This window comes from Plectropomus leopardus, chromosome 1, assembly GCF_008729295.1.
Source record: "Plectropomus leopardus isolate mb chromosome 1, YSFRI_Pleo_2.0, whole genome shotgun sequence".
NCBI classification, from domain to species: domain Eukaryota; kingdom Metazoa; phylum Chordata; class Actinopteri; order Perciformes; family Serranidae; genus Plectropomus; species Plectropomus leopardus.
The window spans coordinates 40,258,059-40,274,154 of record NC_056463.1 but is presented as its reverse complement, the minus strand read 5'-3'; the positions used below and the strand labels follow the sequence as shown (position 1 = coordinate 40,274,154).

The window sequence follows — 16,096 nt, the reverse complement described above, 5'->3', positions numbered from 1 at the left end:
CATTTGTACATTATGATGTGCAATTTCATTATTTTCACATATTATGGATAAAACAAAGAAAAATCTGCAGATTAATCAAAAATAAAACAATATCAGTAAGTAGCTCAAATTACTTTTATTCTAGATCAAATAGATTGACCCCTTACCTCTACATCTAGTGGATTTTATGCTGCTCTCAGATGAAGTTTGAATATGAAAAAACAAACAAACTTTGACATAAAGTTAATTTAATTTATGCAGGTGTTGCAGCTGAGACGCTGCTATCCAGTCTGACAACATTCAACATAGTTAAATTTGCTGCTGGCTGGCTTTGTGTGTGTGTGTGTGTGTGTGTGTGTGTGTGTGTGTGTGTGTGTGTATGTGTGTGTGCTTATGTCCTCAGCATGCACAGATAGAAACATGTGCGCTGACTTGCAGAGTGGAATGCAGCAGATCTGGAGAAAGGACAGGGTGCCAGTATGAGCCACTCCTCTGTTGATCTGTTACAGTTATGGAAGAAGTACTTATACTTTTTACCGAAGTAAAATGTAGCAGTGTTCTCAAGATCAAGATCAAGAAAAATACAACTTTTATTTATCCCAAAGGACAATTCCATTTACAGTCCACCAATTGCACAGAACAGTAAAAACAGTATAAACAGTATAAAACACACAGTGAACAGCAGCATTCAAACATAGCCCTGTCAGAGCAACAGTCAACAGATGGACAACCTGAGCATAGCAGCAACAACACACAGATCACTACATGGGCAAAAATACCCAGCCATAAAGCGACCCTTCACATGCAGTGTTCTGTACATTTTAGTTCATTTAAAGCATAAACGAGTAAGATGTACAGAACATACATTCATTCATTGTCTGTAACTACTTGTACTCGTAAGGGTCCCTCTTGCTGTGAGTCGTCAGTGCTAACCACCACACCACTGAGCTGCCCATGTACAGAACAGAACATAACGAAAAAAAAATCCTATGATTCTTGATATAATGGAAGAATAAAAGAAAGATGTAACAAATGAGAAAGAAATAACATTTGAGCTATTTTTTTTATTGTACCCAGGAATAAACACTAATACAGACATTTAGCATGTTGTGGCCATGGGCTCCCACGCCATGATGAAAGTTGAACCCTGTTACAAAGAATGATGTTATTCAATGTTCAATACATCTACACACATTTAAACATTACATGCATGGTAAATGTACTGTCTATATACTACACAATGATATTTTGGGGGGACCTATAGTAGACTGCCCAAGATGCAGGTTCTAAAACCTTGAAATGAGTTAGCATTTTAGCACACCCTCTTTAGTTTCACAAACTTTTCAGTGTCTTAAGAAAGATGGTTGATAACCAGTGGCTAAATGAGACTACTGAACATCTCCAAGACAAACACAGCTTTACAGCCTTGTTGTGGTGGCAACGTTAAGTTGTGTGACCGTAGTGTTATTCATTTATAGCCTTAAATTTATCTATTCTTGGATTGAAGACCGTTTCAGGTTTTATTTTCATTTCATGGACTGAGTAAGGACTTGGATTAAAAAAAATGGGCAAGTGATGAAAAATCCATAAGTGCACTTAAGCAGAACAATAAGTTCATTGTCTAAAAAGAATGTATTTTATGTTGGTTGTGTTACATTTAAAAGTTCAAGACGTTGAAATCTTGTATGTGCTTATGCAGAGAAGCTGGTACTGTGTATTGTTTAATGTGAGGAAAGTTTTCTATGTTTAGACTTTCAGTATAATTTGAAGAAGGAGGTTTAGTGCATTCAGTCCAGAAATTTATTGATAAATCTGATCAGTTTACAGATAGTAAACTGCTATCAGGACTCTGAATTCTGCTCACTGGTTACAATTTCAGAACCTGTCTGTTACCTCATGCTAAAAGTAAAATCTAAACCTGCAAATAAATTCTGTGCTAAGTATAAATGTGGAAGATTAAAAAGAGTAATATTATCCCGAGGTGAAAGTGGAAGCAAGCCAAAAAACCTGTTTAAATGTATGTGATTACCTTTCAGGGTGACATCACTTTTTACGCAGCAGATCCAGAGAGGCAACATTCCAAAGCTTTACTCCTCCTCTTTCGTGGCTGAAGTGTCTGTAGGTGAATATTTGGGTCACAGCCACACACCAGCCTGAACATGTAACATTGAGACAGACCAAGAAGCATCACTGAAACTGAGAGGATCTCGAAATAACAGGTGAGTCTGAGCTCTAAAGACTGTAATCTGGTTGGATTAACACTAATTATTATCTTTTCAAAAATCATATTGAGGTAGTACTTAAAGAGGAGATTATGTTTAAATTGTGATTATTGTTTCCCTCTTCTTAAACTGTCTATCTTAGCATGGAAAGACATTTATCTTTACATTTATTTGTGTTAATTCATAATACGTATTCAGTAAATTCATTTACAATACAGACAACACATTCAAAAATGCAATTCTTAAATTTAAAAAAAAAATATTCAAATAAAACTGATAGGGTGATTGTTATCTTTTTTTTTTTGGAGCAATGATTTTTTTTCTTCCAAGAAGAAACAAATATTTTAATGGAGGAAACAGTCTTCTGTGACCAGCTCTTAAATTATGTTTTTGTGTTGATAGTTTCAAGGTTTCGAGGGCTTGAAGTTTCTATTGATTCTTTGAATGCTGGTGAGACTGACAGAGCTTTTGAACAGCGGACGTTAGTAAACAGTGGAGGTATGTGTGGGTGGAGTCTGAGCGCTTCAGGAATGTCAGGGTGTTCTGCCACATTCCTGCCCTCAGCAAACCTGTCTGTCTTCTTCTGCAAACACGGAGAAACCACACACACGCAGAGCTTCACACTTCACTGTCAAACACCTGCTTCCTTGGGCATTATTTAAGCTTGCCTGGTGTGTTAAACCAGTGGTTCCCCGCCTGGGGGCGCCAGAGATGACAGAGGGTTCGCGAGGCTTGGTCTGCTCTGAGGTTATGAGGTTGTCAAAACTATATTTGTATATGCAGGGTTTTTCCTGCATATTATTTTTTGTGAAGGCACCCACTTAAAATGGTCAGTCAAACTAAGGCAGTTATTTTTTTAAGACAATGACCGCAGTTGTCCATTGCGGCGCTGTTGCGGTGCCTAAATATGTCCGCATCACAGACCGAAGCAGAGGAACAAAGTAAACTTCACAACTTCTTACACTCCCGTAAACTTTAACTTTCCTCTGAGAAATTTAACACAGGGAAAAGAGCGTCGGTATCAGGCTTTGTCTTGATTAATAAAAATAATAAAATGATCAGGTCTGACAATATTGCTACTCAACCTCAAGAGACGCGGGGGCCGAGGGGAGCAGCAGAGTGCAGGAGAAATTATTATTATTTATACCCCAATAAATTGCACAATTGCCCTTTTTATCTGTTTCGGCCACAGACGTTCATAATAATCATACAGACTTGTCCGTGGTTAAGTTTTGAAGTGGGAAATTTTCGCGCCGTGGCAGCTGCGTCTTGGTTGCTTTTCAGCTATCCTTCTTAAGAAATACCAAGGAGGAAGAGAAACTGTCATCAGGGGCGGATCCACTCCGGCTGATGGTGAGCTCTCCTCGGGTGTCAGCTGAGAGCTGCGCTACCCTGAGGGACAGATAGTAGGGGAGACTGGGGACAGTTGTAACACTGTCTCTTTGAGCGCCTATATCAAGCTGAAAAAATGTATTATAGCTCCCAAATTTAGACACCAAGTGCTTTGACAGAGGCTTCAACAAAGGAGCCTCCACTTAAATTTCTGGCCCTTCTTGTGTTAACATCACTTCTTATTGATCTTCCCAGATCTAATAAACACAATAATCACAGAACCTGGCTCAAACACGTGGAGGGAATGAAGAAGAGCACGAGGCTGAAATGTTTGTCCACTGTAATGGGGCCACATTTTAGTTAAGCCTTAGTTTGAATCATGTGAACTAATTTTCTTTAGGGATAGGGATAGTTCACATTTTGGGCACCTTCAGTGTAAATTAGTATATTTCTATTTTTGTCCATTTTATTTAAAGGACCACTAAAACACACTTAAAAAAATATACTTACTAAAAGTATATTTAAAAATATATTTTGGTCTGTTTTTAAATTGAATTACGCTTTTTAATAGGCCACACACCTGTGACCTTCACAGCATGAGCAATGTCAGTCAGTGATGTAGGTCTTGTCATGTCGGCTATCAGCTAGCTAGCTGGTTAGTGCTTTCTGGGTCATTTTTATCTGCTATCATCACTTTCACTTAAGCAATGAAACACCTTGTCTGAGAAACGTAAAAGTGCCGACACGCACTAGCTTAAGCTTATGTTTAAAGTTTAAATGTTTAAAAGAGACATTTATCAGAAATATTTTAACGTACTTGCAATAGTTGTTATTTTTTGTGTGTATTTGATAAACTTGACACAAACAGTGGTAAGAAAAATATATTTACCTGTATACAGGGTAAACCAAAGAAAATATGATGAACTATAATTGAAATTTATTGATATATTCATTTTTGCAAATAAAGATTTCTATTGAATCATTTTATTCCTTTGGTGCACTTGTGTGTGGGTAGGGGGGCAGGGTGGGACGGCAGGGGTGCCTGGCTTGTCTTAGACACAAGTAGGGGGGCTCCATGGAAAAAAGGATGGGAACCGCTGTGTTAAACTGATCACCGTGAGGGTCCCCCAGACGTCTGATACAAGTTTAGTTAGAGGTCCAGACAAATGTTTACTTACTCTAAGTGGTTTTGAATTGTTAAGTAAATGTCCTGATCTCACATGTCTTGATGTAAGTCACTTGGTATTGGTAGTTTGGACCTAACATCTCAACTGCATGCTGTCACATTACTATAGGTGCTACAGCAGCATGAGGTTAAATACACAGAGATATATTAAATGCACCAGGTATTAGGTGGGTTTCCATCAACCCTCAAATTGCGTATGTTGAAAATGCAAATATAAAATATGCCTAATGGAAACACATCAATTTTGAAAAAACTCCCATTTATTGCAAAAAAAAAAAAAAAAAAAATGGAGGTGGAATTTCAGGCAATTTGAAAAAGCCATATTTTGCAAAACTTCAATGGAAACGCTTTTTTGGCTTTTATAGGTTACATGATGCTATGGCTATGTGCTTGTCAGTAGGAACTGTCTCTCTTGGGCATGATGCAGCAGAAGCTACAAGAGGTGGTATTGCATCACATAACTCTTCAAAGGTTCAGAGGATCATCTGGAGGTTTTGAATTCAAAATTCCAGTATGAAATTGTGAACTATCCTTTCCATTATTGCTCACATAGCATGCCTAAGTCACCCTCAATTGGAAATAATGATGGCTAGTTTGGTGGCTAACTGATAAGTGGTTCAAAAGATGTTTAATGTGATCTGTGGTTTTATTGAAGCTTCTTTTAGAGGCAGTGTTTACAAACTGACGAGAAACACCGCAGACACATTCAGTAGTTCAGTGAGAGCCACAACAGTGTGAATAAAATAACAATATTCTTGCTCAGATTTTCTGCATCATTGATAAAATGTAGGTTCCTGTGTAAAAAAAAAAAAACACAGCATTACTGTGAGTGCACAGCTTTGGTCAGTGGCATTTCTGTAATGTTACAGCTCAACAATTTTAATAAAATGTATTCATAATGTTTTCTCTCAGCAGAGAATCTTTATCACTCATATGCTGACACTGATCATAGAATGAGGCTACTCAGAGAAGCTGTGAAAGACACTTTTCAGCTGATTCCAAGTTAAAAATGCAATAAGTTACCATAGCAATTTAGCAAGGTTAAGAGTTCCATCTCCATAATGCAGGACCCTGGCTTTAGACTCAACATACCTTGCTAAGCCAGTAATCTCGCTTCGTGGTACTGCCCTCAGGTCCTTGTATATAGTCTCCAGCAGACTGTGAGATTTTTTGCAATCTTATAAACCCAGTGCAAGCCACACTGTCTGACATGGATCTGAATAAACTTGGGTACAATATCAAGTTTGATGTGTGCAGACTGTGCGATGACATCACCTACTGAATCTCAGGCTACGACCTACATCAAAACACACGAACAAAAGGTCCTCAGCGGGCATCATTCATCACCAGAACAGACAAACCAAACACTGGCTTTAGATAGGGCAATCTGTGTTTTCACTTTGGCTGCCGTAGTTAGCTGCCCCTCTGCAACAAGCAACATCAGAGAAACCCTGATTAGTAATGTGAAACTGTACTGTTCAGTGATTTTACTCGTTCAAATCATCAGGTCCATTTGTTTGGGAAAAAGAGACTTCTGTGGATAATTCAGCTCCTGGTAAAAAAAAAAACAACTCCTGAACAATGCACACTGAATGGATTCTAACCAGGAGAAGTTCTTGCTGGTTGCAATCTGCAATCCTCACCGCCAGATGGCACTAAATCCCCCTAAATCTCACACACTGGACTTTTAGAGACTGTTGATTTCAGGTAAAATGACATAAACCTGCATTTCCATCCATATTTTCAAAACCTCATTATCATTTTCTTATTTAGAATTGCAAAAAAAAAAATATACGTACGGCATGCTGGGAAGTCTGCTAATGAGCTACAAAATCAGTGATTTCATCACTGCTTGGTTGGAAATTGAGTCATGTAGGACTAAATCATATTATCGGTTGACTTAAAGTGAAGAACGTGCATGTACGTAGTTAATAATTACAGTTTGGGTCACTGAAACTACCCAGACAGTTTGATCAGTGTATCTACTGTTTGTTTGAGTAGTACACTCTATCTATCCTTGGTTAATAATATGTCATGATCTTATCTAATATTGGATGTACAGTAATGAGTAACTGTTGCTGTCAGATTAAAGGACTTTTTTTTACTGCAAAGGCAACATGGTTTCCAAAACTCAGTTAGTTCCCATCTCTTTCTTTAACCCAAGAAACTCATGTTATGTACACAGAAATAATGTTTGTATGGTTATGATACAGAGGTTTGTAATGTTTGTATGGTTATGATACAGAGGCTGAAGAAAATAAATAATTTGAATATCTGTTAGTTTTCCTTAGAGGGGCAAGAAAGCGCTTTCCAGAGGGAATCAAGGAGAATTCACAAGAAAGAACATGATCAGACTGACAACTTATCTCTTCCAGAAGGCTACTTGATCCTTCTAAATAAATTCTACTTCTACTAAATTCTTAGTATTCTAATTTTTTAGAGCCCCTGACAGTCACAGGCCCTTAGAGTGGTCCCGAATTTAAACATCACATGAAGAAAATATACTATACTTGCTGAGGTGTCTGCTTCTCTCAAACGGGCTGTTTTAGTCATACAATTACATACTGCATGTTCATGTTTTTAGACCTTGCAAAGAGTCTGTCTGTGTGCCAAAGTTATTAAAGTCAGCAAAAACTAATTTAAAAACTAAAACTAGGTGTAAAAAATATGTTTCAGTTAACTGAAATAAATATAAAAACTAGACATCAGAAAAACAAAACTGAATTCGAATTGAAACAATGTTAAAAAAAAATGGAAATGTCACAACAAGCATGAGGGGCACGTTTCTGTTTTTTGAGGCTGGGAAGTTGACTGGGAGTCAATAGCTGTCACAGAGTGTTGTGTTTTATTGTAATTTGTACTAGTCTGAACTTCTTAAACCTTGCCCCTTACAAAGGATCCCCCATATTATTAAAAGAGAAAGTAAAACTAACAGAGAAAGTGGTGAAAAATAAACTTAAATAAAAACTAAACTTAAATGAGCAAATGCACTCTGGAAGTGACGTGAAACTAAAATAAAAATACAAATCAAAAATTATTCTAGTGTGTTGCTTTTCCTGCGAAATTCAATAGGTGAGAAATTTGCTAAACGTGTGTTGCGTGTCAGTGCTCCTGTCTGTACACTGACACCATGGAGTCTCACACCTCGCTCAACTGTCATGTATCACCAAGAAGGACGGTTACAGTATTATGTGGGTGAGAAAGGGGCTGTGTTCCCATGACAGAGACATGCACACTCTGATCTGAGATTACATTTTATTTGCTACATTCAATTATCTCAATCAACCATAATTTAATATAGCCCTCAAAAAATTCATTTTCTATTTTAAGTTTATGCAGCTATCTGGAATCAGAAAAATGTGTTTTCTGGGGGGAATTGTTTTTTTGTTTTTTTTTTTTTATCTTTTTTTATTTTTTATAGCAAAAATGTTTACTACCAATGTTTTTCATCTGGTTATTCAGCGATAATCTGCACAGGGCTACATAAAACACATTTGAAGGGCCGGATGACCTGAATCATACCCAGACGAGTCTTGTCCATGTAAATTTATGGTATCTTATGATGGCCACTATGAGGGTCAAATCTCAGGACACATGAATTATTATATTAAAAAAAAGTTTTGCCTCACATATACCACAGTCTGTCTTCCCTGAGCTTAAGTCTAAATTCATCCAGATTACTCCAATTAACCACTGAAAAGACTATTGCTGCTATCTGTCCATCCAAATTGTTTGGAGGGGGGTGGGGCTGTTTTGGTCCAGTTGTGGTTTGAAAGTGAATGATACTTTAATCATAGCACTCACAGCATTTAAATAGAGTGAAAATAAAAATAATAAATTGACGTGTCTTCCCAGAACCTGGGCTCAACTCAATATATGATGCACAAAATTAATTGTTGGAATAGTTCATATGAAAACTGTCCACATGAGGTATGCAGAAATTTCCGTTGGTGGAGGCAAAAGTCTCAGAGACATATTTTGCCTGAAAAAGGCTTACAACTTCTTTCTAACATACAGTGAGCAAGCAAACTGGTATAAAAAAAATCCCATCCAGATACACTATGAGCAACCACAGCATTCAGGGAGCTGACTGAGCCTAAGCAGCTGTTATGTCGCCCCGTTAACTTCAATAAAAGTGGCCACAGTTCAATAATGGGCCCCTCTGTCTTCTTGCAGATCAGTGGTGGTGCTAAAGGTGAGTGATGGAGCTGAAGGTGTGGGTGGAGGGTGTGGTCAGAGTGGTGTGTGGCCTATCACTGAGCACTTCCTGCCAGGATGTCGTCATAGCTCTCGCACAAGCAATCGGTAAGTTTCAGTTTCCATTCAACACAGGGTCATTCTGATGTTCAAATAATTCTGTTATTAATAACCAATGTTTTTAAGTATTCACGCTCCACAGAGGAGAAACACTGTCAATTTTGGTCATCACATTATCATTCTTATTACATGAAATACCTAAATGACTGAAGACTAATATTAAGTGAAAAATCCCAAAAGGAATAATCTTGATTTTAATGACTGCATTTACAGTATTTCATCTCGTGTCGCCCAAGCAAAATCTTTTCAAAACATTTTTGTCTGTAGTTTATGCTCTTTAACCCCTTCGAGACTGTTTGGTGCATTTTACGCTCTTTTCATTGCCTATTTTTTGATCATTTTGGCTGTGTTCATGCATATGGCATACACTTTGACAAGATTGTGTATTTTTGTTTAATCTTGGTATATCCAGCTCAGGTCCCACAATAAGTATAAAACACACTATGTAAACTAAATTGTTACAGTCAGACTGTTAAGTACAAAAAATGCACCACTGAGACCCATTCAAACTGATATTTTTGATCCCACAGCCATAAAAACATAAAAACATACATTGTATTATTTCTGGTTGTCATTCTGGGCTTTTGCCTTGGAATTTGTCATTTTTACTATTTTAAGCCTGATGACATCACTTTTTTAAAACCATATTTGGCATGTAGAGAAAATACATGCTATTTCCAATAGGTGAAATCATTGTTACTGCAAATCACTGACATATCCCAGGATCTGATCAGAAAAATAAATACATGAAAAAAAAAAACCCTTGGAATTTAAAGTGTGTGTAATATTAAAGCGGCCCCTAAGGGTTCAAGAGCAGCATCATCAGTAGGTGAAGTCTTTCACTCTATTCTACAGTTTTGTATTGTAAACTATGGTGGGAAACAATCAACACCTTTAGCATTTTACTGGTTACTTTGCAACACAACAGGAAATATAAAGTGTTCCTGCAGCAACTTTCAACATGATACAATGGCAAAGCTGTTAAACTGTATTTTTTGCTTTTTATTCCCAAATCAACATGTTAGTGACTTTTTTAAAGAATCTGATCTGTCATATAAGCTGTGGCCTGAGACATTATGTTTTCAGGTTGTACGTCCCATTCTTATGAGTGCAACATCTCAAGAACACATTGAGGGAATTTATTTAGGGTTAAATTTTTCATAATCGTCCACTTAAAGTGAAGGATGAAGTGATTCTGTTTGGTGGACTCAATGTCAAAGGTCAATTAAGCAATATCACACGAGAGGGAGTGATGTTGTGCTGGTATATCATCACGGCTGCGATGCGGTCGTAGGCACGAGGCCACAGGCCAAGTGCCGAAGATAATCTTGCTCGCCCCAAACTCTTCTCGCTCTCCTCTTCTTCTCTCCTCCCTTAACCTGACCAACTGACAGCTACATGAACAGTGCCAACGAGCTGTTTGAATCTGTGCATACAGCGTACTATAAACATATCCCACTTTTAAAACATATCCCACTTTCACTCTTACACTAATTAACGGATTTTGAACGGCCGTAAAGCAGAGTGATACATGCAGAGTTAAAAGTTAACAGTCCCAGTGATGTTGTACTCCTGTATCAGCACTCATGGAATGCCTCTCAACCAATCAAACTGCTTGGCCGGAACTAACTGTTGTATAAGATCAATATAAACTCATCTTTTTCATTCTTATAAACACAATATCTCAAATACACATTGAGGGAATTCCTTCAGATTTGGCACAAACGATCACTTGGACTCAACGATGAACCGATCAGAATTTCATGAGCAAAGGTTAGAGTCACTGTGACCTCATTCTTGTGAATGTGTTATATCAAGAATACTTTAGGGGAATTTCCTCAAGATTGGCACAAACTTTCCCTTTGACTGAAGAATAAACCAGTTTGATTTTGGTGGTCAAAGATCAAATGTTTAGGTCACTGTGACCTCACAAAACATCATTTTTGCCAAAGAATTCAATCGCTGATAATTACTGTCTGATAGGACAGCATAATGAAGTGATGACAGTTTATATCTAAAAGGTCAAAGGTCAACTTCACTGTGACATCATAATGTTTTACAGAAACTCTATTCTGACCATTATTTAATATTATAACTCAACAAAAGAGGAGATATTTGGCCAGATATTGAATTGGTGACTAATCTTGGGTGTCCACATCAAAACTGTGCTAATCGTAAAGATCTTGTGTTTGAAGCATCCATGTTTTCACAGACGTGGATGTAAACTATAAGTGCAACTTGAGTGGTTTACAGAGGCATAGAACTGATAATTCTAGTGTGTTTTTGTTTTTTTGTTTTATTTTCCTATATGAAATAAGCTCATAGATAAAAGATAGAATAACAGATCTTGCTCAGTAAATCACATTTGCAACCAGGAGTGTTGCTCCCATAAAAGTGGCTGAGTGGTGTTCAGCTTTTAGTTTGATGGTTACATTAAAGCCTCTTTCTACCTCTGCAAACAAATTCTTGGCAGTAATTGAAATGTTAATAATTATGAATCTGTATGCTCAGCTCCACTGTGTATAGGTCTGTGCTAAATCCTCCGAAGCAAAAATTATCAACGAGGCAGCTTTCCATTATTGAGCTGTTCTCGTGCTTAACCTCAAAATGAACTGTTAANCTATTTTATTTATTTATATTATTTAAATAAAATATATTTTATTTTCAGTCCTGATTAAACCGGCTCATTGTTAACCCTTTGAAACGATTGACATCACTTTTCTTGGGCTGCGTTCAAACACCTTTTACAAGTATGAAAACCTTTGGACCCTGAGCAAATTGGTTTGATTTCTTTTGAAAATATGGGGAAGAAAGACATTGAGCAACGTGACAAAAATATACTGAAAATTACAATAAATTTGTAGATTTAGAAAACTGTTTAAAAAATAATGAAAGGGGGTGTCCAGTAGCTCACCTAGTAGAGCAGGTGCCCCATGTGCAGAGGCTATGTCCTCAGCACAGAGGCCGCACATTTGATTTTGGCTTGCAGCCCCTTGCTGCAGGTCATTTCCTCTCTTTTCCCCTTTCGTGCTTTGAGCTGTCTGATCACCAAAAAGGCCCAAAGGCAGAAGCCAAGAAAAAATAGATAAAATGTCGATTAAACTATAGTTACAATTATTTTAATTAAAATATTTAAAATTATGTTACAAATTCATTATATTTAAAGAATACTGTTTCAGGTCATTTCCTTGTTTTTTTTTTTTATATAAAATTTTCTTACTTCCCTTTTTTCTCTATTTCTCCATTTTCAGGATAAATTTTGGGTCATTTCTTCTTAAGTTGCTCATTATCCTCTTCCTGAGTATTTTAAACACATTTACAGAATTCACTCAGGTTTTAAAGGGTTAAACAGCTAATTTCTCATCTAAGGCTCCCTTTAAACCAAAAATACTCAAATTTATGAAGGCAAAACAACTTCAAAATGTAACCCCCTTTATGCTACATTCAGCCATTTCATAGAACAGTTGAAATGCAGTTTAATATTAACCCTGCATCTGTATTTTTCACAGGTCAGACAGGCCGTTATATTCTTATCTTGAAGTTACGAGGAACAGAGAAGAAACTCGTTGCTGATGACTGCCCTCTCCAACATCTGGCTCAGCTGGGACAGCTGGCTGCAGAGGTCCAGTTCATTCTGCGGAGGACCGGTCCCAGCCGTGATGGTCAAGACACACCCAAAACAGAAAGACGTTTCCCCCTTCCTTCAGAAGCAGAGCCGCTCAAACGCAATGAGACGCACAAGGCCCTCACATTCAGTCTGGGTCCCTTAACACATCCCAAGAGGACAAAACCAAACAGGGCCTGGTCTCCGTCCCCCCGAGACTCCCCAGAACCTAGAGCATCCCCTGTCTCTTTCTTGGAGCCTCTCAACCCTGTAAAGACTATTCCCTCCTCCTCCTCCTCCTCCTCCTCCTCCTCCAAAGAGGAGATGTTTAGGCAGATTCTACAGCAGCAGAGGAGGCTACAAGACCTGGAAACTCAGCTTCAAGCTCTGGAGAGGGAGACAGAGGTGTGGGAACAGAACAGGTCATCTGCTACAGTTTCTGGTCTGGCTCTGGTCTCTGAAGAGGAGCTGGAGGAGCTGGAAAAGAGACTGAGACAGAACGAGGCAGATCTGAAGCACAGAGCACAGTGGGAGGAACAGTTACAGGCAGAAATTGACAAAGAACAAGGTAAGTCTTCTATAAATCTGTTTACATTTTCTACATTTCCTCCAATATTTCTCAAATTTGAAACCCTTTTATCAACAGATATGCACAGAAGTCTACAGCAGCTATACTCATCCATTGATGATCATAGTTACCGGCTTAAGGAGCTCAAAGCCCGTTCTTCACACCTAGAGCAGGACATAGAGGTCAGAACCAGCAGACAGAGCACTGGGTCAGGCCCTCTGCAGCCTGACGAGGCTCTGTTGCCTCTGAAGCCTCTGAAGCAGGAGCTCCACTCCCGTCTACAGCAGGGAGAACTGGATCCAACACTGTCAGAAACACAGAGGGAACTACAAACTACAGAGAAAAGGCTGCAGGTATGGGCTCAGTCCTTTTTTTTTTAAGATTATTTTTTTGGCATTTTTGCCTTTATTAGATAGGGCAGAAGACTGATAGTGTGAAAGGGGGAGAGAGAGGGCTGCGAGCTAGAGTCAAACCTGTGGCCGCTGCAAGAAGGACACTGCCTTCATATATGGGGCGTCTGCTTTATCCACTGAGCCACCAGACACCCAAGGGCTCAGTTGGTTGCTAGGTAGCAAAAGGTTGCTGTTGCTGTTGAATTTTGCTATTGGCTGAGGTGCCTGCTATCATTACTTAGTAAGTTTAGTTAGATCTTTATTTTGAACATGGCAAAGATAACAACAACAACAAAAAAAAAAAAACCATAAGCAAGAAAAAAACAGAAGAATGCCCACAGGATATATTCAGTAAATATAAACATACATATACTACATATACTACTACATACCATGCACACCTTGATCGAATCAAACAGGAATTAAGACAAAACAAGAACAGATCAATCTAAATAAACACACACACACATACACATGAACAGATCACATGTAATTTTTATGGTTCTACATGTTTTCAGTAGAAAACATATAGAACCATAAAAATTAGATTTTGTATTAGTCCTCAGTGTTTCTTGAACAAACAAATTCCTCTCAAATCGTAGTAAATTTTCCTTCATTGATATTTTGTTGTTGTTGTTTTTTTTTTGCTCTGTATGATTTGGACTGTTTTGAAATCAATCAGATCTTTGCCTTAAAGCACCTTTAATTTGATAAAGAGTGAGTTTGTTGATCCTCTGTAAGGGGTATTGTTTACAATTCTTATAGCTCTTTTCTTTCACCAATCGAGCACCCTTGTCACCATCCTCTCATGCTTCAAAAACCACATTTTGGGCTCAACAAAAACAAAATTAACACAACAGTTTGTGTCAATTTTTTTGATTTACAACTTCTAATGAAATCGTGTTCAACCAACTAACTACATTAAGTTATGGGTATAGGCTTTTCCTCTACAATCAAAATGTTTTTTAATTAGTATCTACTAATGACTGTTAGCATAAAGGCAAGTTTTAAGTTGATTACTTATAAAAATCAAGTTGTTCCAACTATTTCTTTTTTACATTATGTGAAAGGAATTTAAAAGTTTGACATACTTAATTATCATAATTCTGAACACTCTGAAGTGTTTAAGTTGTTTTATATGGATTTTTTTGGGTAGTTTTTTAGCGTTTACTTGTTTTTGTTCAGAGTAATTAAAAGAAATCTATGCATTCAACAACAAAATAGTTACACATACAACTATTTTTTTTATTTTAAACTACAGCTATGTATCTAAACACGCAATATTTGATGATAATATAATATTCCCTGCATCCTCTAGGACAGATGGGAGACGATTGAGGAGCTGAATAAGGAGCTGAGACAGTGTAAGTTGCAGCAATTTATCCAGCAGACAGGCAACTCACACACAGAGCAGCCCAGATTTCTGCCTGTCACTGCACTTTACCTCTGCAACGCCGGAATCCTGGAGTAACAGCCGCCAAGTCACTGTACGTCTTGTGACTGTGTAAAGAGGAAGTTTAGAGATCCTTTACTTTGGTAAAAGTAGCCATGTTGCTAGATAGGAAATGTTAAACTTTCCGACGAGAGGCTCAAAACTATCGTATTTTGAGAAAAATTATCATATGCCCGTCACAATCACAAGATCAAATAGGTTAAATTTATAACTTTAATAAACAGGTATTTAAACAACTTTTTGACACATCTACAAATTTACCCATACCCACTGCCTGAGAGAGAAGCTATTTCTCAGTCTACAGCCTACAGGGTTACGTTCATGTCATCATGGCCTACACCAAATGTGATTTGCTGTAAGGAGATCATGTGAGAAGTGATGCGTAAACACAGATATAGGAACCAGGAAATGAGTTAAAATTAGACGTGTAAACTAAAGTGTTTATTGTAAATGCCACAGTGGTCAAATTATCGTACATTACAACACTTTTGGAATTATTGATCGTATATCTCACCAAGGGCAAAATTATAGTGCAAATACAATAATTATCATACATCTGGCAACACTGAAAATTAGTCCCACTGGTTTTCAAGTAAAAGTCTTCTGCCTTCGGGTTTGTAGTCAAACTACACAAATATCAAAAGAAAAAGTACTGAAGAAGTGAAGAGTGAAGAAGAGTTGTGTTTATTTTCACTTTAAGGTGAAAAACTTAAAAGTCAAGTCTGGGGGATTTTCAGCCTTTCAGATCAGATAAAGAAGTGATGTGAAAAACAGACCTAAAGACAGAATAAAAGACTGCAGGACATAAGGACTGGAAGTAAAACATGTTCTCTGAAAACTTTTAAGGTTGCCCAGACCTTATTTGTGTGTGTTTATGTGTGTGTGTGTGTGTGTGTGTGTGTGTGTGTGTGTGTGTGTGTGTGTGCAGGTGTGATTAGCCAATCGCTTCCAGTTTCTTTGTAAAAAAATCAAGAATTGTCTATGAAATAGAATAAAATGAATGCTGATGCTACTGATAAAAATGAAGGTTGTAAATTTGCTTG

At 37.6% G+C, this 16,096-nt stretch overlaps 1 protein-coding gene across 2 annotated transcripts; it reads left to right on the top strand.

Moving 5' to 3' along the window:
- Window positions 1-2,126: 2,126 nt before the first annotated feature.
- On the top strand, window positions 2,127-15,964 carry LOC121944697 (ras association domain-containing protein 8-like). 2 transcript variants are annotated; one of them, XM_042488589.1, is made up of 5 exons: window positions 2,127-2,198; window positions 8,896-9,024; window positions 12,546-13,208; window positions 13,287-13,561; window positions 14,919-15,964. In XM_042488589.1, the coding sequence occupies exons 2-5, from the start codon at window positions 8,922-8,924 to the stop codon at window positions 15,069-15,071; spliced, it is 1,194 nt and encodes a 397-aa protein (XP_042344523.1). In that variant the 5' UTR covers window positions 2,127-2,198; window positions 8,896-8,921; the 3' UTR covers window positions 15,072-15,964. The 2 variants fall into 2 exon arrangements, with proteins under 2 accessions (XP_042344523.1, XP_042344530.1); XM_042488596.1 differs by having other exon boundaries at window positions 14,924-15,027.
- The last annotated feature ends 132 nt before the right edge of the window (window positions 15,965-16,096 follow it).